The 22,313-nt window shown below is 41.9% G+C and overlaps 4 protein-coding genes across 6 annotated transcripts; 2 read left to right on the top strand and 2 right to left on the bottom strand.

The window, feature by feature from the left end:
* The first annotated feature begins 335 nt into the window (after positions 1-335).
* On the top strand, positions 336-6,686 carry mms19 (MMS19 homolog, cytosolic iron-sulfur assembly component). The gene is given in 30 exon segments (XM_037277787.1): positions 336-455; positions 983-1,031; positions 1,105-1,199; positions 1,308-1,393; positions 1,501-1,575; positions 1,669-1,738; positions 1,821-1,949; positions 2,061-2,122; positions 2,227-2,313; positions 2,417-2,491; positions 2,597-2,674; positions 2,748-2,886; positions 2,957-3,111; positions 3,172-3,250; positions 3,330-3,455; positions 3,522-3,603; positions 3,682-3,779; positions 3,869-4,021; positions 4,157-4,312; positions 4,372-4,471; positions 4,581-4,839; positions 4,968-5,094; positions 5,170-5,276; positions 5,345-5,401; positions 5,471-5,657; positions 5,792-5,874; positions 5,948-6,112; positions 6,210-6,269; positions 6,491-6,591; positions 6,656-6,686. Coding segments are annotated over 30 exon segments (3,159 nt in total). The 5' UTR covers positions 336-367.
* A 399-nt stretch (positions 6,687-7,085) lies between these two features.
* On the bottom strand, positions 7,086-11,462 carry zdhhc16b (zinc finger DHHC-type palmitoyltransferase 16b). Of its 2 annotated transcripts, XM_037277892.1 has the most exons (10): positions 11,345-11,462; positions 9,739-10,040; positions 9,484-9,678; positions 9,318-9,406; positions 9,163-9,191; positions 8,949-9,082; positions 8,798-8,883; positions 8,600-8,723; positions 8,375-8,445; positions 7,086-7,427 (listed from the first exon to the last, which is right to left on the bottom strand). In XM_037277892.1, exons 2-10 carry the CDS (start codon positions 10,000-10,002, stop codon positions 7,394-7,396), a joined length of 1,026 nt encoding a protein of 341 aa, XP_037133787.1. In that variant the 5' UTR covers positions 10,003-10,040; positions 11,345-11,462; the 3' UTR covers positions 7,086-7,393. The 2 variants fall into 2 exon arrangements, with proteins under 2 accessions (XP_037133787.1, XP_037133786.1); XM_037277891.1 differs by lacking the exon at positions 11,345-11,462 and having other exon boundaries at positions 7,319-8,229; positions 9,739-10,164.
* Positions 11,463-11,803: 341 nt separating this feature from the next.
* vps35l (VPS35 endosomal protein sorting factor like) lies at positions 11,804-18,793 on the top strand. Of its 2 annotated transcripts, XM_037277799.1 has the most exons (31): positions 11,804-11,909; positions 12,670-12,769; positions 12,892-13,062; positions 13,225-13,341; positions 13,439-13,463; positions 13,619-13,698; positions 13,774-13,902; positions 13,975-14,059; positions 14,147-14,203; positions 14,261-14,357; positions 14,435-14,482; positions 14,560-14,653; positions 14,723-14,923; positions 14,997-15,043; positions 15,112-15,223; positions 15,299-15,415; positions 15,492-15,545; positions 15,640-15,720; positions 15,792-15,854; positions 15,913-15,998; positions 16,059-16,139; positions 16,207-16,270; positions 16,363-16,389; positions 16,675-16,773; positions 16,940-17,017; positions 17,078-17,192; positions 17,280-17,419; positions 17,485-17,650; positions 17,707-17,825; positions 17,902-18,054; positions 18,137-18,793. In XM_037277799.1, the coding sequence occupies exons 1-31, from the start codon at positions 11,893-11,895 to the stop codon at positions 18,233-18,235; spliced, it is 2,922 nt and encodes a 973-aa protein (XP_037133694.1). In that variant the 5' UTR covers positions 11,804-11,892; the 3' UTR covers positions 18,236-18,793. The 2 variants fall into 2 exon arrangements, with proteins under 2 accessions (XP_037133694.1, XP_037133695.1); XM_037277800.1 differs by lacking the exon at positions 16,363-16,389 and having other exon boundaries at positions 11,805-11,909.
* Positions 18,716-21,881, bottom strand: get4 (guided entry of tail-anchored proteins factor 4). Its single transcript, XM_037277936.1, has 9 exons — positions 21,691-21,881; positions 21,013-21,091; positions 20,731-20,812; positions 20,507-20,656; positions 20,291-20,429; positions 20,073-20,213; positions 19,928-20,003; positions 19,701-19,773; positions 18,716-19,641 (listed from the first exon to the last, which is right to left on the bottom strand). Exons 1-9 carry the CDS (start codon positions 21,831-21,833, stop codon positions 19,550-19,552), a joined length of 975 nt encoding a protein of 324 aa, XP_037133831.1. The 5' UTR covers positions 21,834-21,881; the 3' UTR covers positions 18,716-19,549.
* Between the last annotated feature and the right edge of the window lie 432 nt (positions 21,882-22,313).

The following is a 22,313-nucleotide window of genomic DNA, read 5'->3' as shown; positions in this document are numbered from 1 at the left end:
ATGATATGTTCAGGTGAATCAGGGTAAAAGGAAACTAAAAAAAATAACGTGTACAGAATGCTACAGTTGCTGATGCTCGCGACCAATTACATCAAAATGTCAATGATGGAGAGTTGTACACGTTGTGTGCTTGAATACGTTATTTTTAATCTAAACTCAACATTTGGATGTCACGACTCAACTTTGTGCGCAGTTGAGTGTTACCATTGTTTCCCGTATTAAGACTGGTGCACTAGTTAAGGACTTAGTCAGCCTGTAGGTGGCGGTAATACACCGGTAAGGTCTCTCTATCCGCCATTTAAACCTCAAAGAAGAAGAATAACTTTGTGCTCAACTGAGCATGCGCGCACCAGCTACGTGAAGAGGCATGATGGCTGAGAAAAGTGTGCTGGTGTCACTTGTGGAGGAATTTGTCTCCGGATTGCAAGACAGTAAAGCCAAAGATACAGCTGCAGGTACATAGATATATGTCCAATTTGACTCTCAATTGTATATATTTCGCTGCCGTTTCTTTAAATGCGTGCAAAGCTAGATGCTGGTGAATTAGCTAACTTAGCGCCTCAACATCCTGTTTTGGTACTGTAACCGCAGTGCAAGTTTTCTCATCATCGGAAGTTCCTACAATAAAACGACAAACAAAGACAATAAAACTAATGTCGTATATTCTTTAAAAAGTGCTTGTTACGTTGCTTGCTTGCACCTAGTCTTCTGGACATTGCGTCTCGTTATTATGGGTTCTTTGGGCCTCTTGCCTTTTTTGGGAGCCTATTAAGTTTGCGCTCATATCATCTGTGTGTATTTTATGTTTTTATTTACCCTCTCTGCGTTTTAAATGTAGTTGGACACGAATTTCCTGAGGGAGCAATCCCAAAGAATGAATAAAGTGAAGTCTAAGTCAACGAACCTTTGACCTCCATACTGTTGGCTAATGTGTGTGAGACCATGAACGTGTATTTCAAATGAACGTGTTGTTTGTTTTCAGGAATCAAAAATGGAGAGTTTACTATTCTGCAGTTAGTGGAAGCATTGGGGTGAGCTGTCAATATAGCAGAAATATATTCATACATAAAATGTTTCATGTATTCTTTGGTTTTTTTTCTTTAGACTGAGTCTGACCAGCACTCAGCCTCAAACTCGAGCCAGAGGAATCAAGCTGCTCTCAGAAGTGTTGGAAGATGTAGACCTCACTGAGAAAGAAGGTATTTCTCTCCATTGCAATGGTTTAATTTTCTGTGTGGAGGAGATTAAAAAACAAACAGTTCCATTATGTTCCATTCTAGTATAAGATAATATTCGTGTCTCCTCAGTTGAAGTTCTTAAAGCGTTTTATGAGAACCGGCTGGGCGACGATCACATAACCACACCGCCTGTTTTGCAGGGGCTCAGAATACTTGTGAGTTGGCCAAGAACTAACTACAAACTCATTTTTATCATCTAAAGACTTTTTAACATGGTTTGTCAGGTAATATTCAAACTTTTTTTTTTTTCCCCCCCGCTCAGATACAAAACCCAAGATTGCCTCCTGGTGCAGCAGTTTCCATATTGAAGTCTATCTTCCATAATGTTTATGTTCGGGTAAGTTTTTTTTTTTTAATGCAACATGGATGCTGATTGACAATTATTTTGATTCGCCAACCTCGAGACACGCTGCCTGTTTATTTTCCACAGTCGCTGCTGCTGGTTGACCGAGTGGCTCTCTCTAAGATGCTCCTAAACGTCATGGACACCAGAGAGGCTGGTATTAATAATCATAAGAATACTAATAATACTTTTAATGGATGTTTTCAGGATGTGCGCTCCATTTAATCCCTTATCTACAGAACTGAAAGATTTCGGAGCAGACTTTGTTTTTGGATTCATCCAGTCGATAGATGGGGAGAGTGACCCTCGCAATATTCTCTTAGCCTTCCAAATTGCCAAGAAGATCATCCACAGAGGTTACAGTCTGGGTGAGAGAGTGGTCTTTTCTCGCACACTTTTAGATGTTCATCTGTTCGGCGTCACGGTCATCATCGGAAGTTTAAATATCTTTATTATTTCCTCTGTGTGTCACTGTGCAGGTCACTATACAGAGGATCTTTTCGATGTGACGTCCTGCTATTTCCCCGTTGACTTTACTCCGGTAAGTTCCTGTTTGTTCATCTGCTTTGGTGAGTGACTGAAAAGTTGACAAGAATAAGCAGACCTTCATGAAAACTTCTTGTCAACTGTACGTGCTTATCGCAGCCCCCCGACGACCCTCGTGGTATCACCAGAGAGGAACTGGTCCAGGAACTGAGGCAAGTCCTCACAGGAACTCCTAAATTTGCCCAGGTTTGTCTACGTTGTATTCACGCCGACACTTTGCTACATGCGCTCACCATTGAGCCTCTGTTTTTTTTTTTTTTTTTTTTTTTTTTTTAACTATTTTTTCCAGTTTCTGTTGCCCCTCATCATTGAAAAGCTGGACTCGGATGTTCAGAGCGCAAAGTTGGACTCTCTTCAGACCCTGGTGGGAAATCTCACTTGCTCCTAGTAGCCAACTCTGAGGACTCTTTTAGCGACAGTACTGTTGTATCTTGTTGTTCATCTCCACTTGTTTTTTTTTTTGTTTAAGGCTGCTGGTGTTGCAACGTATGAACACGAAGATTTGGCAGAATTCCTCGAGGGACTGTGGGCGTCTTTGCGCAGAGAGGTTTGTTAAATTGTGTTATTACACGGTTACAATTAGTAGTTGCTTTTTTTTATCTTTCTTTTCTCCACTGCAGGTGTTCCAAACCTCAAGTGAAAAAATTGAGTCGGCAGGCCTCGCTGCTCTTACCGCCATCACTTCCTGTCTTTCTCGCTCGATTGTTAAGTCCGATTCTGAAGACGCCCTCAGCACTTTCTTGGATATGGTTCTGAAAGGTGATTTATTCTCATACTTCTAAGATGATTCTTTATTTTTTGAGGGAATGAGCTTGTGAGATTTTTCTAGACTGCAAGCATCATCTGAGCGAGCCGGACCTGAAGCTAATGTGGCCCAGCGCTAAGCTACTCCAGGCTGCTTGCAGCGCTTCCAACAGGGCGAGTCACATGATCGTCGCGGCAGTCATGCCGGCGCTCATCGAGCAGTACAACAGCAAAAACCAGGTAGACATTATAGTCCCGCCTTCGCTGATGACATCACGTCACTTTGTTGTCTTGTATCAGTGTTCACATAGACGCACATTATTGGAGGTGATGCTGCGGTTTATTCAGTCTGTTAAGAGCAGCGAGTCATCAGAAAACGGTGAGTGGGGCATTCAGGGTAAATGTCGTCCGTCTTCTCCAAACAACTTAATTTCCACCCATATTTGTGTGTCCATTAGAGGAGCGAGTGCTCTCTGGCATCTGCCCGTCGTTGTGCTGCCTCACTTTTGCAGCTCTTTCGGAGACTAACAGCAGCCTGCAGATCACAGCCACGGCTATGCTCATGGCACTGGCGCGACAAAGCGGTGAGATGTTATTAAACAAAATGGGATTTGCCGCGCATTCTCAAGGGAATCCTCCTTGTCGTCTAGGTTTGTTAGAAAAGGCTCAAATCGAGCTGGCTGTCGATCATTTGGCTCGACTGTTGCTGTCGGATGAAGACGACACAGTCAGGTCAGCTCACTTTTTCTTTTTTGTTTTGTTTTCTGTCTCCCAACATTAGAAATGACATTTTTTTTCTATTTCCAACAGTCTCGCTGTGGTATCATGTGCCGGAGGCTTGGCGGAACTGCACCCGGGTGTTTTCATCAGCAATATGATCCCGAGGATGAAGAAAGCCAGCTTTTCTGGTGTGTCAAATTTTTGCTATTTGTAGCAGGGTAAAAAACGTAAAAAAAAACCCATTATTCACATTTTCTGTTTTATTTCCTATGCTCAGAGTCAATGGAGCTAGACAGAGAGTACATAAGACAAACGCAGTCTGCGGAGCGCCAGCGCTGTTTGTCCATGTTGGCGGCAGTTTCCGCCAAGCCCAGTGTGGCACAGGAGAGCACGTCAGTCCTCTTGGAAGTCCTCGATGCAGCACATTCTGGTATAGTGTCACTGGCTTTTCTAATGCACGGAACCTCGAACGCTTTGTTGACCAACAATTCTGACTAAAAAAAATCATTCAAAAACGTTACACATAACCTCATCCGAAATAAACACCTCAATTGTTTTATTGCAGGCAAATTTGGTTTCTCATTAGAGGAGGCCGTGTTAGCGTGCATCAGCTTAAAGAAAATAGCCGAGCTGGTGGAAGACACCCAAGACTCCGGCCGATGCTTCCATGACATTATCATCCCGCGACTGCTTTCACTAGCACTTCAAGCAGCGCTTAAAGGTGCGCGAGTCCACAATTATTATCCGCTATGCATTTTTAAAAATTGACGTCCATTTTAGGTGAGAGCTCATCTACTCACCAGAGTCCTCTGGCAGAGGAGGCGGTCCTTTCCACCATGGTCGCTATCATCAGCACAGCTTGTTCCAGGCTGCAACCAACGTTAGTATTTCACAAGTTAACATTGTCTTTGTCATTGTCATACATTTGCTGCAAATGTTTTTTTTCCAAGCTCCTGTTGTGGGTTCTCACTTCGTCTTATTCTTTTTAGACTGGCGGGCCAGACGGCAGCGAAGCTTGTCTCGCTCTTCCTGGATGGTGACGTCCTCTTTCTGCCCGGCAACTCTTTCCCGTCACACATCAAGTTCCTGGCAAGTGTATGCACATATTTTTGACTGGAATGTAACGGTGGGGAGGATTTCAATGTCTTTTGCTCTGTTTGCTCATCCCAGAAACAGCACGATGACTCTTGGAAGCTATCTCAGATGGTTTGTCTGCTGATGGCATGCGTGTGCTCCTTACCTCGCACTGTGAGTCTTATCCCAACCCTTTTTGTTTTTTAGTCCGCCTAACAAAATGGCGGTTTTGCAACTGATTCTCAAACTGCTAAATAGTCTTCTTTTTGGCATTCCATTCAAAAAGTCTCCTTTGTTTGTAGGTGGCGGTGCCCCAATTGGAGCGGCTGCTTTCAGAGCTGGAAGAGATGAGTTGCACTTGCAGCCACCCGATGTCATACACCTCCGCTGCCAAGTGTTTCGCTGGCCTGGTCAACAAGATCCCTTCGGGTTAGTCACTTTTTTTTTTTTCAGGTCAACCTGTGCAACAAGAGCTGCTTTTAAACGGCAACAACTTCTCTTTAGGCGACTCTCTTGACAGTCTACTCCAAAAGACAATGACCAGAATTTTGAACGAGTTGAACGCATCAGCTTTAGGTGTTCGCATGCAGGCGTTCACGCTCTTGATATGGGTAAGTGACTCCACACCGAAACCGTGTGTCAATTGTCAACTGAACATTGGAGTTGCTCGTGTCTCTAGGTGGCCAAGGCTCTGCTTCTCCGCTACCACCCAACATGCACAACACTGACTGACAAGGTAAACAATATTTTTTGCTAGCACTTGGACCTGGAGTGTAAATCCAACCACCGTATTTTCTCATCTCAGCTCTTCTCGCTGCTGGATGACGCCGATCTGGGCTCGGTGGCGGCTGACAGCTTCTCGCTGCTTATGAGCGACTCCGCCGACGTCCTTAGCCGCGGTTGCCACGCAGATGTTCGCATCATGTACCGCCAACGCTTCTTCAGCGAGAACTCAGCCAAGCTGGTGCAAGGTTTCACCATGGCTCCTCAAGGTGAGCCACTGGCACTCTTTTAATATTTCTCATTCTTTTATTACAGGTCATTTATTTGCTAATAACTATGCTAACACCACCATGCCCTTAAATATTAATAACTTTTTGTTTTCTATTTGTGTGTTCTCCTCCAGAGAAGAAACCAAACTACCTGAAGGCTCTGTCCAATATAGTCAACAAACTACCCAAGCAGGTTCAAGTTACTGAACTACCAGCGGTGAGTCAAGAAAACAAAAACTTCAATTAAATGATTCTAAAATACTTTGGTGTGTGTGTGTGTGTGTATCCAGCTGCTGTCACTGTTGCTCGAGGCCTTGACGTACCCCGACCAGGGCGTCCAGCTTTCCACGCTGTCCTGTCTGGAGCCTGTCATTGCTGACCCGCCACCGGCGCTCATCCAACAGCTTGAAGCTTTAATGGGCAGATTGTTGCCCCTCACGTCCGCTCCCACCATGGTTAGTAAGACCTCCGACGGTGTTGAAGCCTCAATTAAATGTCAGTAGCATAGGAAAAAAAAGCACACGGTTTGGTTGAATGTATGCTGTCTTGCAGAATGTCAAGATCGCATCACTGCGGTGTATCTACGCCCTTTCCCGCTTCCCTGAGCATGAGGTAAAAATAAAGGATGATTACTTAGAGACGCCACAAGAGGGCAGCAAAGGACTATAGTCTGTTCAATTCACTATATTGACGGCACTGATATTATTGAAAACAATTCATTTCAGTTGTTCAATTTTAAGGGTAAAATTACAACACATAGAGAGAATTATTTTGACTATTCTGTCCAAATATAATGTCACAGAAACATTCTAAGCATTAGTTTGAACTTGTAGATTTTGCCATTTCGGGCCCGAGTGCTGCGAGCCTTGGCCAGACCTCTAGATGACAAGAAGAGGCTTGTGAGGAGGGAGGCGGTTCAGGCGCGAGGAGAGTGGTAAGATCCACCACATTCGGTCCAATTGCACTTTCCAGTCACTTACAGACTGTCTTTCTTTAAGGTTCCTCTTGGGAAGTCCTGGAGGAAGGTGATTTATATTTTTTAGTATGAAAAAATCTCTACACAATATAGTCAAAGAATAAAGACACATGGAGTCTGACATTCAAATAATCTAGAATTTCCTTCCTACTAAAATGCGGGTTGGACGTCTGTCTTCATAAATGCACAATTGAGTCACACTGACCAACTTCTAGAACATTACAATTTAACATCTATTTGTATATTTATGTACCTACAGTTTTTGTCTTTGTTCAATGTGTGTCCTCTGAAGAATGTAATCAAGTGTTTGTATCGATTGAACAGGGCCTTAAAGTATTATTTAATAATTCTACTTTTAAGATAAAGATTGTTTATGTCTCAAAGGACAGCATTTGAAGTGTAGTTAATACACAAAACATATTAAATGAGCTGCACAATAACCTACACGAGAAAACAGACTCCCATTTTATAATGTGTAAAAGTGTTTTTAAGAGTTCATTGTTGTTAAACCATTTACACTTTTAGGTTTAGACCACGCAATATCAATCAATCTTTGTTTTAGGACTGGTTGACTTTAAACTTCATTGGAACCATGGAAATGAATTTAAAACGGCAAATAAAATAATTGTATTTATAATTGTGTCAAGCATTTGGTGTTATTTTCAATCACAAAATCATCAAAATGCAGTCTTATGGGGTTTTTTTTTATTAAAAGGACAGCAATTCAACTGAGCACAGCTCTTTTCGGTGGGCACATCACTCAGGTCTTGTTTCCATGGAAACCACTTACTGTGCTAGAAAAACTTGCAAAAAAGTCCATATCAGGACAGTAATTCACAGAGTTAATTAGTTCCAAACAAGGCATGAGACATCATGTTACCTCTTTGCCCCCCTCCCCCTTATTTGGCACCAGAACTCTTTTTCAAATGGTGATATCACAACACACACCTTAATAAAACAATAATTCCACTCACATTATCAATATGTTTAACTCAGATTTTTTTTTTTTTCTTCCCTGAAAATCATTATGTCCTGTTTCTCCACTATAAAGTGCCACGTGCAAACGTTCTCAGTAGATTAACAGTGACATTTCTCAGATCAAACTAACACTCAATAGCCACATCATTAGGGACACTTGGAAAATGCAATCCAATCCAAAACTATGATAATGTGAATTTGAGGCTTCCATTTAAAAAAAAAAAAAAAAAGATCAGCTGGCTGATAGTGGAAGTGGAATGTGAAAATACCAAACTATATTTGTCATGGAGTCAACATTTGATAGCCATTAGCTGTCACTTTGGAATGCTGCATCAGGCACAAAGGTGGTTCAAAACCAATTCATCATAATATGATGTTTAATTGCATTTGGAGTCTGAGACTGAATCAAATGCTGACCAGCAACACCTTTTTAAAAAAAAAAAAAAAAAAATCCTCTCTCTCGTTACGATAGTGAGAATAAAGACGAGGTGGATAGCGTTTGAAATGTGGACGGCTCAGATGGCCACAAGGTCTCTCCTGGAAAAATTGCAGTCCCACATGATGCCGTCCCCTGCAGGAAGATGACTCGAGGGCAGGAGAACGCGTGTGAACCAGTGACTGGGAAACAAAAAAATATTTATCCACGAGAAATTGGTATTAAATTTACTTCACTGGTTCTTCTATATCAAACAAATTTCTTAGGTTCATTTACTAGTATTAAATTTGTCACGTTGAATGATAAGAGTGCAGAAACAGAACCCACTTGCTCGTCTCGACACCAAGCAGCCGCTTCCAATTGGCCATCATCCCGTGATGATATGGATTTTTGAACACCTGAAAGCCAATCATACATTTGTATAAACATAAAAAAACATAAATATTAAAAAATATATATCTGTAAATACATTTAAAATAATTACCATTGACCTCGAAGTGATATTCCTCCAAATATTCACATAATTTCCCCCCCATAATCACTTTTCTGTACCTTGCCCTGCTCCTTCAGTCTTTTACTCTCTTTGCGGTTGATGTGGCGCTCTATGCTGGTCTCCCCTCGGCAGATGAGCGCGGCGTGCCACAGGGTCAGCCCTCCCAGGGCGACCACCACAGAACTGCAGGGGAAACGCACGGACATCATGAGATCACTGATTCCGTGGCAGATGTGGTGGTGGAGAGTATAAGTCACCTGGTCAGCACCCAGAGAAAGATGATGCTCTTGTGGGCGGTCGTCTCTGTGGACGTGTACGGCGGGGGACGGGTCTGATAGTAACTCTGAAGGAATTGATTGGATCAATTGAATTGGCAGAAACAATTCTTTTCATCACATCCAATCTCACCTCAACAGCACTGTAGGCTTCCAGGAACAAGTCTCTGCTGCTGACGCTGCAGTAGATACAGCCCAGAGTCATGTAGACGCAGAAGGAGAAAAAGTAGCGGTGGTTGAAATGGCCTACGCAGTTGTTGAGCCAAGCTGGAGGTGTGTTCAGTTCAACACAAGAAGATAAAAGGAGAGAAATGGCGTTTGTTGCGTGACGCTCGTTGCAAGGATACGACAGTGATGGTCCATCTTCAAGATGCAGCTGTAACGCAAGCAAAGGCAACATTATTCTTTGATAGACGTCGTTTGGAATCAAACTGCAGCATTTTGAATTTTTTTAGGAGTTTTTTTTCTTTTCATCCTTCAACTCATAACATGTTGCACTTACGTGTTGCAGATGCTGCAGTGGTGCGTCCTGGCCGGTTTTGGATTGATACATTTCTTACAAATGGACACCGAGGGAATATGGATGTTGTCCTAAAACAAATCAAATGTGTTATTATTTTGTTATTGTTGTTTTTAGTCATTAATAAAGGAGGACCACCAGAAGGTACCTTAGGCGGGTATCCGGGGGAGGTGGTGGTGGCCTTGTAGTAATGGAAGCCCACCATGACCAGGAGCCAGTGGCCGCAGCATAGATGCCAGATGATCCAAGGCACAGCGTAGGTCCCGACAATTGTGGGAAGGACGTACAGATAAACAATAACCACCACTGAGGTTGTCAGCAGGATGACCAGAGTGACAAACACCTGCAAGATGAGTGAGGTTAGTTTGACATTTTTTATCTCCAGTCGATGTAATGTACTCACCACTCCAAACCAGCGCGTCACATTGTCCACGATCCAATACACGGGTTCGAAAGCACAGTCGAGCAATGTGTCAGAGTTGCTGAGGCTGTTGAAATAAAGAGACTTGAGCAGTAGCTTGCTGTAGCTCCATAGCGCCCCAAAGCCGGACTGCGGCTGGCCTCCCCTGCCCCGACCCCCTTTCTTTGGACGGCACGGTCGACACCATGCAAGAGCGAGTCGCATGGCCCGGGAAAGATGCCGCCTCCAGCTGCTGCCCACGCGCATACCACCGCCACCTCCCCACCTTCGCCTACACACTCTGCCTTCCAGACACACACAAACACACAAAAACACACACCAACTGTTAGAAATGCAAGCGGCGTAAAAAAGAAGTTCCTCATGGCGAAGCTGGATAACAAGGGACTTTTCCATGGTGGATGCAGGAGGACGAATATCTGGGAAGGCACACTACTACCTTCCACCTGCCAGTCAAAGAGAATGAGGACTTCCACCCAAACAAATCCATTTAATAATTCACAAGGTTTGGAAAGTGGTAACTTAATAAGAAGGAAAGACAAAAAGGAGTGGATGTCTTCTTAAGAAGAAAAAAGGGGCCACCTGATCCTCAGCACAGCATATGAGGAGTGAAAGTATTGATTACATAGATAAGACTTTTTTTTTTGTTCTTCAATAAGACATCATTAATTATGTGAGTCAGGGCCGAATTATAGGGGGTCTGGGTCCCAGGGCCAAGTGTTTGCAAAGCCCCCCCAAAACTGATTGCCAGGGCTATTTTATTCATAGTTAATTAGTATTATTACTTATATTATTTATACTTTATTTTATTTGATCGCTCACTTTCTTAAAAAGCACGCTGCGGGGCAAAAATACAATACACGTAACGCACTGGACTGCGTAACCATGTAAATTGATGTTGAGCAGCAGTTGGAATTGTACTGTCGCCCTCTTGTGGTAAAGTTCTGAAGCACATGCTTAAACCATATAAAATAAATACAGATTAGGCTTATTTAAATAATATATAAATATAAATATAGGTCAGGAAAAATGCATTTAGGGTATATTTAATTTTATTATATATAGGGTATATTTACTTTTGTTTTATTCTAATGGTTTAAGCATTAAGCCTTCCTGGGATCAATCAATCCATCTATCTTGTGGTAAAAGTCCAAAGTACATGCTTAAACCATTACAATAAAATTAAAATAAAAAAATAAACCCTTTATTATATATGTATATATAAAAATTAATTTAAATAACCTATATTTATAGTGTGTTATACGTATTTGATAAGCATATGCATCAGACCTTGACCACGAGAGGGCGACAGAGCAATTTAAAACGTCCCCCACCACCAATTCACATGGTTACGACGTCCAGTGTCTCACAACTAACTAACACCGCCTGCGGAAATTGGATGCATTGTGGTCTCCGTAAAGAAGACACAGCGACTGCGGTCCGGTTGCGCATCAAAATATGCAATTATGCTTGTCAATCAAATGTTAGCTAAATAGAATGTTAGCTGTCTGCACACAACGACCAAAATCGCGTTGACTAAGCCCATTAATAGACACATTAGACAACACACCTAAATGCTGACGTGCATTACCTGCTCAGGTGAACTGTGTGGACATTTGCACAAAGTGACAACCCTGAGGTCACGTCATATTTGCAGGATCTCCAAACATGAATTTTTACATCAGCACCAAAGAGCGTTGGTTCTTCCAAGATCGTCTATTTAAAAGATGAGACCCTCAGAAGGGAATCTGGAAAATATACAATTAAACCACCATTCATTTAACAAAAACAATCTAATTTTAAAGGAAAGTCATGTTCGTTGCTGACGGTGGGGGGTATTCAGTTTATTCCTTCTTGTTCGCTCTACTATATAACAGCGAGTTTAATAATATAATACGTAGTAATACTTCTTGTTATTTGGTTTTCTTTGACGGTGACTCGTGAACGCCGTGTATTATGGGAAATTAATTTTAATCCGATATAATGCAAACCAATGCCAATGCAGTACAGATAATTACATAATGTCGTTAGGCAATAATAAACAATTTAACAATATTTGACGAAATAATTTCACACTTTTTCCAAAAGCCGACATATACCATAACCAGGAAGTAAACCGTGTCATGTGATCACTGAAAAATGGCTACTGTGATGTGGTAAGATGCGTCTGTTTGACCCAAACATATAAATATTGTTCTTCACCACAGTTAAATTGTATTGTCAAACATGCATTGTATTTCTATACCTCTTCTTAAGCTGTTTTGAATGTAAAGTATGCCGATTTTGCATTTTACCTTAAATGCGCCGTCAGGAATTTCTGCACAAGCAGGATAATAAATACTGTGAGCGTTATTGTGTTTATTCTTTTTTTAAACCAACAAACAATTAATTGTGGGATGTGTGGCTTTCTTGTATTCGAACATATCCGTCAGATGTTTTTCACTATTTATCTTATAGGAACTAAAATGTACAGAAACTTGATCAAGTCAAATATAAATACATCAAATAAAAACATGGTAAGAATAATGCCTCCATAATTTGGACCATTTACCATTAATATTTCAGTTATTTAAAATGAAGGATACTGTTTGAATTCACCATGATGGAAATGCTTTAATACAATTTTAGATCTAATAATTTATCACGTTTGCTTTTTGACAATCCCACTCTTTGCAATTTCAAATCCTCTTTGTCACATATCAAAGCACATTTAAAAATTACGGTGGACAAACTTGATGAATGCACAAGGCAGTTCAGTGATTAAACTTCACCTCAGGCCTATCTGTTGTTCTTCCTGTGCTATTGTGTGTTTTCTCCCTTGGTACTCTGGCTACCTTCTGCATTTAAAAAATAATCGTAATTTTAATAGTATAATAATTTTAATATGTAATATTAATATTCGTTATTCTGATCCAGGCGCTCCCGGTGGCGCGACTATGACGTTGAGCTGCAGAGGACCCGTCTGGAAGCCATGCCGCTTGAATTCTCTGACTCCCATCCCCTCAAACCTATTTTAGTAAGATGCCTTTTTTTTGTAGAAGAAGAAAAACTAATTATCATTAATTAAAATATATTTCTAATTAAATAAATATGCTTAAAAATATATATTTTACTCATGTTATGTTAATCTGCCCTTAGGTGACAGAAAGCAAAGCTCGCCGTGGAACTCGCAAGGGCAGCACCTCCTCCTCCTCATCCTGCTCTTCCTTAGCGGCGCCGGACCCCCTCAGCTCTATGCTGGACGGAACCGATCCACTGTCCATGTTTGCGGCTGAAACTCCGTCCATGACACACGTTGCCTTCGCCGGGGTCAGTTGCACTTTTACACTACCACTGATTGCTTCTTTGACACACAGTAAAAAAATAGTTCTCATAACAGTGGATTCAATTGATAATGAATGATGAATATATATGAATGAGGACTGGTTGTGCTTAAGTGAATTGTATTAAACTGAAGTTTTGTGCTTCCAGGATGCGAGGAAGAAAGGGGAGAAGGAGGACGAGCCAGTGGGAGCCGATTTTGAGCCCTGGTCGATGAAGCGAGGCGAGATCCTGGCGAGGTTTACCACCACTGAAAAACTCTCAATTGTAAATCGTCCTCTGTCACAAACATGTTTTGTATTGCACCATGCTCAATATTATTGTTATAGTAACATTCATTTTCTTTTTTTTTTTTCTTTTCTAGAACCTATGCTTGGGCTCCGACAAAGGTAAGGACAGTAAGAAGTATTTATTGTATTTAACTACCACTATACTGATTTTTTTCAAATACAAAATAAGAGATTTTAGTACATCAAATTTTGTTTCTTGACTATTTTGTCATATGATTTCTATTCCTTTAAAAAAAAAAAAAAAAAACTTTCAGGAAATTCACAGAATCCCGGATCCTCTGCTGTGTCAGAGAAGGTTCGCACTCGGTTGGAAGAACTGGATGATCTGGAAGAGGTCATTTGAAAATAATTTCCATAATATTTCCCCTCCAGTGTCATCTTAAAAATGAAACCTTACATTTGTCTGCAGGGTTCCCAGAGAGAGCTCCTCAATCTCTCCCAGCAGGAATATGCCAACCGCATCCAAGAGCTGAACCAGTCTCTGAAAGAGGCCTGGGCCTCGGACCAAAAGGTCAAAGCACTGAAGATCGTAATCCAGGTGAATCCTTGTTCTGTCGATAATGAAAAGAAAAATTAAAAGACTCGAAACAGACTTAATCTGTGTCCCCAGTGTTCCAAGCTCCTCTCGGACACTTCCGTAATCCAGTTTTACCCAAGCAAGTTTGTTCTCATCACTGACATACTTGACACTTTTGGTATGTACTGAAAATTTTCATCCTTTGATTCCATTCATCTACTCTTTGTGGTTGTTTTACTGACTATCTTTTTTTTTTTTTGCACAGGCCAGCTTGTGTATGACAGAATTTGGAGCATGTGTTCAGATCCGAAACCTTTACCAGGTATGCATTCTACGTCCACTGGTTGCGGCATAAAACGAATTTTTTTTTTTTGGTCAGACTCATTTACAGCGAACGATGTCAACGACACAGCCAAGGAAACGTGCCTCAACTGGTTTTTCAAGATCGCCTCCATTAGAGAACTCTTACCCCGATTGTATCCCCCCAAATTGTGATTACCATGATAGCTCAATTGATTCTGGAATTTGCCTCCTTAACTAAATCTGTGACCAGATACGTGGAAGCCTCCATCCTCAAGTGCAATCGCTTCCTGAACAAATCGTGAGTAGTCTTTGGCTCCTATTGGGTTAAATTGATTAATTTTCAAGTAATACCCCCCCCCCCCCCCCCCTTCCCAGCGGTATTCAGGACACTCTTCCACGACTGACCGCCATGATAAGAGGGATCGGCGACCCCCTGGTGGCGGCTTACACCCGAGCGTACCTCTGCAGGGTAAATTCCAGACACCATCAAAATGACTTATTTCGGAAAATATCAAATCGTGTATTTTCTTTTGCCCAGGTTGGCATGGAAGTAGCCCCAAGCTTGAAAGACAGCCTGAAGCGCAACTTCTTCGACCTGCTCGGAACCTTCCGGCAGATCAACGGGGAGAGTGTTGGCAGCCAGCTGCTCGTGCAGAGAGTGGAGATGCCCGAGTACCTGACTCTCTATTCGCCCGCTATCAACTGGATCTTGCACTGTAGTGCCTACAGAGCACCGGAGGTGTGGATCGGACACTCGCTAGTAGAAACCAATGAAAATAAATATCTTTTTAATATGTGTTTTTTCACTCCAGAGTGTCCTGACAGAAATGATGGAGAGATGTAAGAAGCTGGGTAACAAGTGAGTAATAATTGTATGATCTGATTAGTATGATTAAAAGATTTTGATTGGAATTTAATATACTGCAGTGCCCTGCTGCTGAATTCAGTGATGAGGGCATTCAGGCCCGAGTTTGTCGCCACAAGAGCCATGGATTTCATCGGGATGATAAAAGACTGCGACGAGGCCGGGTTCCCCAAGGTGAGCAATCATAGTGTTTTTTTTTAAATCAACGTCGTAATCCGCAAAAGTTTGATTTTGTCATCTCCTGTGTAGCATTTATTATTTGGATCACTGGGTCGCTGTCTGGCTTGCGCTGACCCTCCAGAATCAGAGAGGCTGACCATCCTCAACGAAGCCTGGAAAGTCATCACCAAAGTCCGCAATCCTCGGGTACAGGGAGCTTGATACTTCTTACAGGTGCTTTAATGTCGATGAAATCGAACAGATTTTTCTTTTTTTTTCTCAGGATTATGTCAACTGTGCTGAGATCTGGGTGGAGTTCACCTGCCGAAATTTCACAGTAAGAAACTCATTTTTCTTTCTTTTTTTTTAAGAATTATTTATTTTTACACGGTGGGGTAGAGAAAATGTTTTAAATTACTTTTGCTTTCAAGAAACGTGAGGTGAACACCGTTCTGGCAGACATCATCAAACACATGACTCCCGACCGAGCCTTTGAGGACGCATACGTTCAGGTTGATATTCTTTACCAGCTCCCCTTTCTCTCGTCACGTCCTTTCCAGTGACTTTTTGTCTCTGCACTTAGCTGCAGTCTGTAATCAGGAAGATCCTCGCCCACTTCCACGACTTCTCAGTCCTCTTTTCCATGGTGAGTAAGGTTGAACTTCTCATCTTGCCTCAGTTGTCATTATGTTCAATATTTGCAGGAGCGTTTCCTCCCATTTCTGGACATGTTTCAAAAAGACGGCGTGAGGGTGGAAGTGTGCAAGTCCATCACGGATGTCTTCATCAAGTAAGAGCTACGCTTCTATTGGAAATGCAAAGTATGCCAAATAACCGGTTAAACTGACAGACATCAGCTGGAGCCAACTAGAGACCCGGTCATCCTCAACGCCGTGATGCACATCTGCAAGACCATGCATGACTCTGTCAAGTGAGGCAAAATGTGATTTCTGTAAATTGCTGTAGATAGGAATGATCGACTAATGTGTGTTTTGCAGCGCTCTCACCCTCGAGGATGAAAAAAGATCTTTGTCGGTGCTCATCATCGGCTTTATGCGCGTGGTGAGCTGGTCTTGCTTTTAATGACTTCTTCCGAGGAGCTTTTTATTTTATTGACACATGCTAATTATTTGTGTGGAACCTCGTGTTTGCAGTTCTGTCAACCTGACTTTTTACAATGGGTAGGTTTTCTACCAAGGATATTTCTATTCGTTTTTGTTTTATGGTAATCCACATCTTGATCATACCAAATGGGGGAGAAAAAAAATGAGGTCAGAATCTGATCAATATTCATCCGGAGCTGATTCAGATTGCACATTTGGAAATAATTTCACAAACATTAAATTGGTCTTAAATTGGTAAATAATTCCTTTTTATGTCCGATCTGCGATTTTACAGGTGAGAATTGATAAAGCCAATCGGGAGATTTGTTTGTCTCTTTTTGAACCGTTTGTCTTTGTGCTCAGGTTTCCTTTGGCCGAGACTTTGAGCAACAGTTGAGTTTTTGCGTGGAGGCCAGAGCCACATTCTGCAACCTGGAGCCCGTCCTGGTTCATCTCATTCACGTCAGTATGAAACTCGTACTCTAGATTTATCAAAAAGTAAAAAATTCCTCATTTTTAAAAATGATTTTAATTTTGACATTTTACACTCAAATTCACCAATTTGTTCAAAAACAGTAACATTTTGTTCTGCGACACACACACAAGCTAATTCACTTGTCATATTCAGACGGTGAATCAGCTCGCGATGGAGACCAGAAGGGTGATGCGTGGAAATCATTCCCGCAAAACCGCCGCATTCGTCCGGGTGAGTTAAATTGACATCTCGCCAATTTGTGCCAGTTGATGGATCGTTTCTGTCCTCCAGGCATGTGCCGCCTACAGTTTTATCACCATCCCGTCACTCAGCAGCATCTTCAGTCGTCTCCATCTTTATCTGCTGTCTGGCCAGGTTGCTTTGGCCAACCAGTGTTTATCCCAAGGTGAGGCCGGCACTAAAAAACTTTTTTTTCTGTCTATAAAAACCTCATTTCATATTCCATTGTCAACTTTCCACTCTCGTCTTGCAGCGGATGCTTTCTTAAAAGCAGCAGTCAGTATCCTTCCGGAAGTGCCACGCTCCATCAGCGTGGAAGGGAAGCTTCGCTCTTCGGAGAGTTTCCTGCTCGACTTTGTCAACAACTTCCTGGCTACGCTTCTAGTCGTCCCGGTACTAACAAGAGACTTTTTATAGACAAGCATGGAGTTAAGTGTTCATAATATGCATGCTTACAGGATCATCCAGAACATGGTGTGCTCTACTTAGTCCGAGGTGTGCTCAACATGGTGCAGGATTACGCTTGGGAGGACAACAGTGACGCCAAAGTCCGCGTGTACATCTCCGCCCTCCCCCTGCTGGCTGCCATGAGCCAGGAAACATACCTGTACACAATTCCAAAAGGTAAACACAATCTTTTAATCACGGCAAACACTTTTATTGTCCTTTCAACATTTCAGTGGACTCGAATGAGACCCTATACGGCGGAGACCCAAAATTCCTCACGGAGATTAACAAACTGTGCGAGACCCTGATCGGGCAGATCCTGGACCACCTGAAGGCTCTCGGTCGAGAGGAGGTGAGGAACTGTGTTTTGAGCTTCTCCTGCCTTGCGAGGAGATTAGAAAAAAAATGGCGTTGTGTTTTGGGAGCAGCAGTTGAGCACTCGCCGCCAAGGCGCTTTGGCCTTCTCGCTCTTCTGCGTCCTGCTCGCTCATGGAGACCTGAGGAACAACAAGCTGAGCCAGCTGGCCGTCAATTTGTGGAATCTCAGTCACAAACATGGACACTGTGAGACGCGCATTTCTGTGAGTTTTGCAACAACACAGATTTTTTTTTTTTTGGGGGGGGGATGTATCACTGTACCAATGGAATCAATTCTATGCCTAGGTTCGGACACTCGAGTCCATGAAGCATCAGGCGCTGCAGGCTGACATGTCTCACCTGTCAGAAACGGTTCAAAGGCTCGCATTGCAGTCTCGTACTTGAGTACCAAGCATCAACAAATATATTTTGGAAAAGTATGGTTCACTATAAAGTGGAAAGCACTAAAAGTTGCCTTAATGAAATGTAACCCTTATGGTTAGCTAGGTTTGATGAAAACAAACATCATCCTACTTGTGTTTACAGCCATCAAGAGCATTTTTAGAGAATTAATAAATGATACGTTCTAATAACAAGCCTTGTAGTGAATCCTGTAAGCAGCATTTAAAATAATACATTAAAACAGCAGCCGCCAGCTTTGTTGCAATTAAGTTGGTTGTATTATCATGCAGTGCCATTCATATAATTTATATATATTTATCTCAATCCTCCATCATATTTATACAGTGCTGATCATTTATGAATTAAGCTTGGTTATGAAGCAAATAATGTCCTTGCTGGATTTCACTTGTAACGTTAGTGCTTTTTTTCCCATAATGCCTCAATAAAGAAAATGGACAGGACAAGTTTTGTTTCACATCAGTCTCAATCCTCTCAATGGTCGTTTATTGTCTTAGTGTGTCATGACAAAGGAAAGCGTCCCGTTTATGTTTTCAAAGGAGGAGAAAAAAAAAAAAAAGAAAATCAAACTGCAGTGACTAATATGTCAAACTGAAGAAAAAGTGAACGCAATAGTCGGTAGCGGTGTGACAACCAACAATTCACAAAAGTCTCTTTGGAAATTGTTATTTTGGCTGTTGAACTTTTGCTGCACAACAGTGATGACTGTAGAAAAAAAAAAAAAGTCCAATACTGATAGCAAACACTCGAGAGCAATTCTAGATTAGGGATGATTCTTTAAACACTAACATATGCATACAAAAAATGTACAAGTGCCAATTCAGAAATTTAATATTTAATCATATATGCACATTTTATGTTTGCACACAACTGATGATAGAAAACTTGGCATTGGATTTAGTAATTTCCTAAAGGTCTGGTTATCATCAATAGGTGACTTAAAACCCGAAACACTGAATTCTGAAGCTCAATAAATATCCATCCATCCATTTGCTACAGATGAGAAACCCAGAAACAATCTCATGTCAACAGGCAAATTTAAATAACTACTAGAAATGAATGGTGGTGGTGGTGGGTGCAGAGAAATGCTGACAAAAGCAATTGACACCCCGTGAGAAAGCAACACGCTAAAGAAGGGAACGTCGTGTCTACAATGCTGACAAGTGCATGAAAACCAAAACTGAACAATTAGTAAAGATTAAGTCAAGAGTGGGCGTGGCCTCCCCCATTTTTCATGTGTGTGTGTGTGTGTGTCTTTGTGGGCGTGTGTGTTCTTTTTGTTCTTCGTCAGCCGTCTGCTCAATCCAGCTCGATGGGGCTGCTGTCCTCCCGGGCCTCTTCGACGCCGTCGTCGTCCTCGCCCGCTCCCATCAGGCTGTTCAGCAAGTTTCCTGCGCAGGGAAATTGATGTTTTTACAAAGACAATGGACAACGGTTTCAGAAAACTCACCTAGCAGGCCGCCGTACGACGGAGATTGTTTGGGGGGGACGCCGAAGAAAAGCTGTCCTATTCTGTCGAGGTACTTTAGATGTCCGGAGAGATGACAAAGACACAAGAAACACTTTTGAGATACAGTGAAGCCACACTTTTTTTTTTTTTTTAAGGCTTGCATTCATATAAAAACAAAATGAATCGTGAATTCATATGCAAAACAATCCATCGATTTAAGCGCTCACCTCATTATACATGGGATCCCTCTTCAGGGAAGGTTGATATTGCTCACATAACACTGTGAAAACTGTTAATTTACCCCTAAATAGAAAAAAAAACAATGAAATGCATTCTTTTTAACACAGCTGAGTTGTTGTTTTTTTATCTCACCCATCCACCGCCAGCAGCAGAAACCAGATAAAGTTTAAAAGAGGCTGAACAAATGGAGGACCCCTCTCTATGGACGGGTGTTTCTCCGTGTACGTGCTGAACACCACGGAAGCGCTGTTTTTGTTCTTTAGGCAGAGGAACCTGGCAAATTAAAAAAAAAAAGGTTGAGAAGCGAGAGTCTGTGCGACATTTCAACTCTATAGTGGAGACGGACTTACTGGAGGACCGCCTGGGCCACAAACATGTCGACCTCGCTGCGGAAACCTCGAGAGGAGGAATACTCCACCAGCATCTGCGCACAGCCCTCCCCGTCGGACGAATGCAGGAAGTGGTAACGAGATTCACTGTAGTTTTGCTCTAGAAAAAAAAAAAAAAAAAGAAGACAAAGCTGGCGGATTTTTTTTCTTCCTTTGAATTCATTATGTCTGTTATACCTTTCCACAAGGTGACAGCCAAGAGCTGGTGTAGCTTTGGATTGCCCAATTTGCTGGAACCTCCCGTGGACCATTTCAAGGCTCTGGACACGAAGGCTACTCTTTCCGGAGAGTTGTGATCCATGTGGCTGAACAGCTTAGCCAAGCTTTCTGCTCAACAGATCCATGAGCGTCAGCGGCGATTGATCAGATGTTTCGATTCGTTGAATCAGGAGAACGCTCACCTAATATATCTTCATCCACTTTGCTCTCTGACTTCTCCAGCACCTCAAGCACCAGCATGGAGAGATCTGCTGCACTGTTTTGCTGAAGAGTGAAGCAAAAGCGGATGAAACTAACTTATTGCCTCATTTTGATATTGGGTGTTTATTTATTAAACTACAAAATGCACCAGACCTTTATAGTTAAGGTGTGGAGGCATTTTCCACAAATCCTTTTTGTTCATAAAAACAAAATAAGTTCGATCATAAATATCCCACCGGTAGAAATTCCTAAGAGCATTTTACCTGGTTATAGCTGAAGAACAATAATGCGCCATTGTACATCAGCTCTCTGGCTTCACTGTGTTTTGCCTGTGACATGTACCTGTTGACAGACAACAGTATAGAATATATAGAATACCAACAGCATAACATGGAAATGGGAATAAAACCATTGTTGCAATAATGGTGGCTCCTTCTCTACTAGTTTGTCAGCTAAAATGAGGCAAAACTGGATCTGTAATTTAGTTGTGTATGTATAGAGACACAAATTACGAAAGGTTAAATGGATATAGGTGGAGAATGTCACACTGCTACCTGGCTAGCTACTAGCACATCTGGGGAGGAACCGCAAATCGATTATTGCAAGCTGATGATCTCAACATAGGTTTAAACCCTTAATCGATTACAATATAGTTGTCATGGAGTCTGGAGGAATTAAGACTTCCATTGAATAGTTACAAAACGTGTAGCAACACTGCTAGTAAGCACTTCGCTAGCAGTGCATTTTAAGACCAGAGTGAATTGACACATTCGTTGTCCAACCAAACGGCAGAACCGACTTGGGTGGGCGGAACCGAAGCGAAATCCACCCAATCGGATTCGGGAATGATATGAGCTAGTGTAGCAGCAGAGAGATCCGGAACGTAGCAGGCCTCGAGAAGCAACCAACTGTAAACTAGAACGTTTTTTGTGAAATCTTACCTAAAAAATAACGTCCTATACATCTGGTGTGCTTCATAGTAATCTCCTTTTTCTACGCTGGCTCGTAGTTTGCCTTCAACCCTCTGTACGCCTCCGCGGTTTCTGCCACTGGAGCACCTCAGGGACTCCTGCTCCGACATCATCGTAGCTCCGCAGCGGTGCTGACTTAACCCAGTAGCTCGAATGTTGACAGCGGAAACCGGAAATAAGAAAAGACACTTGACCCTCTTTACTTGCCGTAGTTATGTGTACACGGAAAATAGAGATCGAAAACAATACTAAAAAATTAAAAACGATGGTTAAGGGGTTAGTATCACTCCAAAGTGTACGGTAATTTCGTTTTACGGTAGTTTCATCTTTGTTTTTCATTTTATATCTTGCAATATCGGGCTGGTACACCGCGACCCACATAAAAACTGTTTCTGTAAACTTGTAACATATTTTTGAAGGAGTCTTATTGATTGATGAAGAATTAAACATTTTAAATCACATAAACCACCGGTAAACATTTTAAATCACATAGACCACCGGGTTGGCTGTTTTTTTTTAACAATATGTGTTTAGTTGTTTGTGTTTACTAACCTGTAGCTCACTTCAGTATTTGCAGTACAACTATGTTACAC

Source organism: Syngnathus acus, chromosome 19 (assembly GCF_901709675.1).
Source record: "Syngnathus acus chromosome 19, fSynAcu1.2, whole genome shotgun sequence".
Lineage (NCBI taxonomy): Eukaryota > Metazoa > Chordata > Actinopteri > Syngnathiformes > Syngnathidae > Syngnathus > Syngnathus acus.
Note: the sequence above shows the minus strand (reverse complement) of the source record. Positions and strands in the feature narration are given on the sequence as shown.

What these genes read in the sequence shown, in the direction of transcription:
- vps35l (XM_037277799.1), top strand. An exon ending in AGATCCGAAACCTTTACCAG is followed by an intron (nt 14,204 to 14,260) that starts GTATGCATTCTA and finishes TTTTTTGGTCAG; the next exon opens with ACTCATTTACAGCGAACGAT. An exon ending in ACTGTGAGACGCGCATTTCT is followed by an intron (nt 18,055 to 18,136) that starts GTGAGTTTTGCA and finishes TTCTATGCCTAG; the next exon opens with GTTCGGACACTCGAGTCCAT.
- get4 (XM_037277936.1), bottom strand. Translation starts at nt 21,833, where the DNA reads ATGATGTCGGAGCAGGAGTCCCTGAGGTGCTCCAGTGGCAGAAACCGC. An exon ending in TATAGGACGTTATTTTTTAG is followed by an intron (nt 21,092 to 21,690) that starts GTAAGATTTCAC and finishes GTCTGTCAACAG; the next exon opens with GTACATGTCACAGGCAAAAC. An exon ending in GTGGCCCAGGCGGTCCTCCA is followed by an intron (nt 20,214 to 20,290) that starts GTAAGTCCGTCT and finishes TTAATTTGCCAG; the next exon opens with GTTCCTCTGCCTAAAGAACA.
- zdhhc16b (XM_037277891.1), bottom strand. Translation starts at nt 10,149, where the DNA reads ATGGAAAAGTCCCTTGTTATCCAGCTTCGCCATGAGGAACTTCTTTTT. An exon ending in CCCCCGGATACCCGCCTAAG is followed by an intron (nt 9,407 to 9,483) that starts GTACCTTCTGGT and finishes GATTTGTTTTAG; the next exon opens with GACAACATCCATATTCCCTC. An exon ending in GAAGATGGACCATCACTGTC is followed by an intron (nt 9,083 to 9,162) that starts GTATCCTTGCAA and finishes ACACACCTCCAG; the next exon opens with CTTGGCTCAACAACTGCGTA.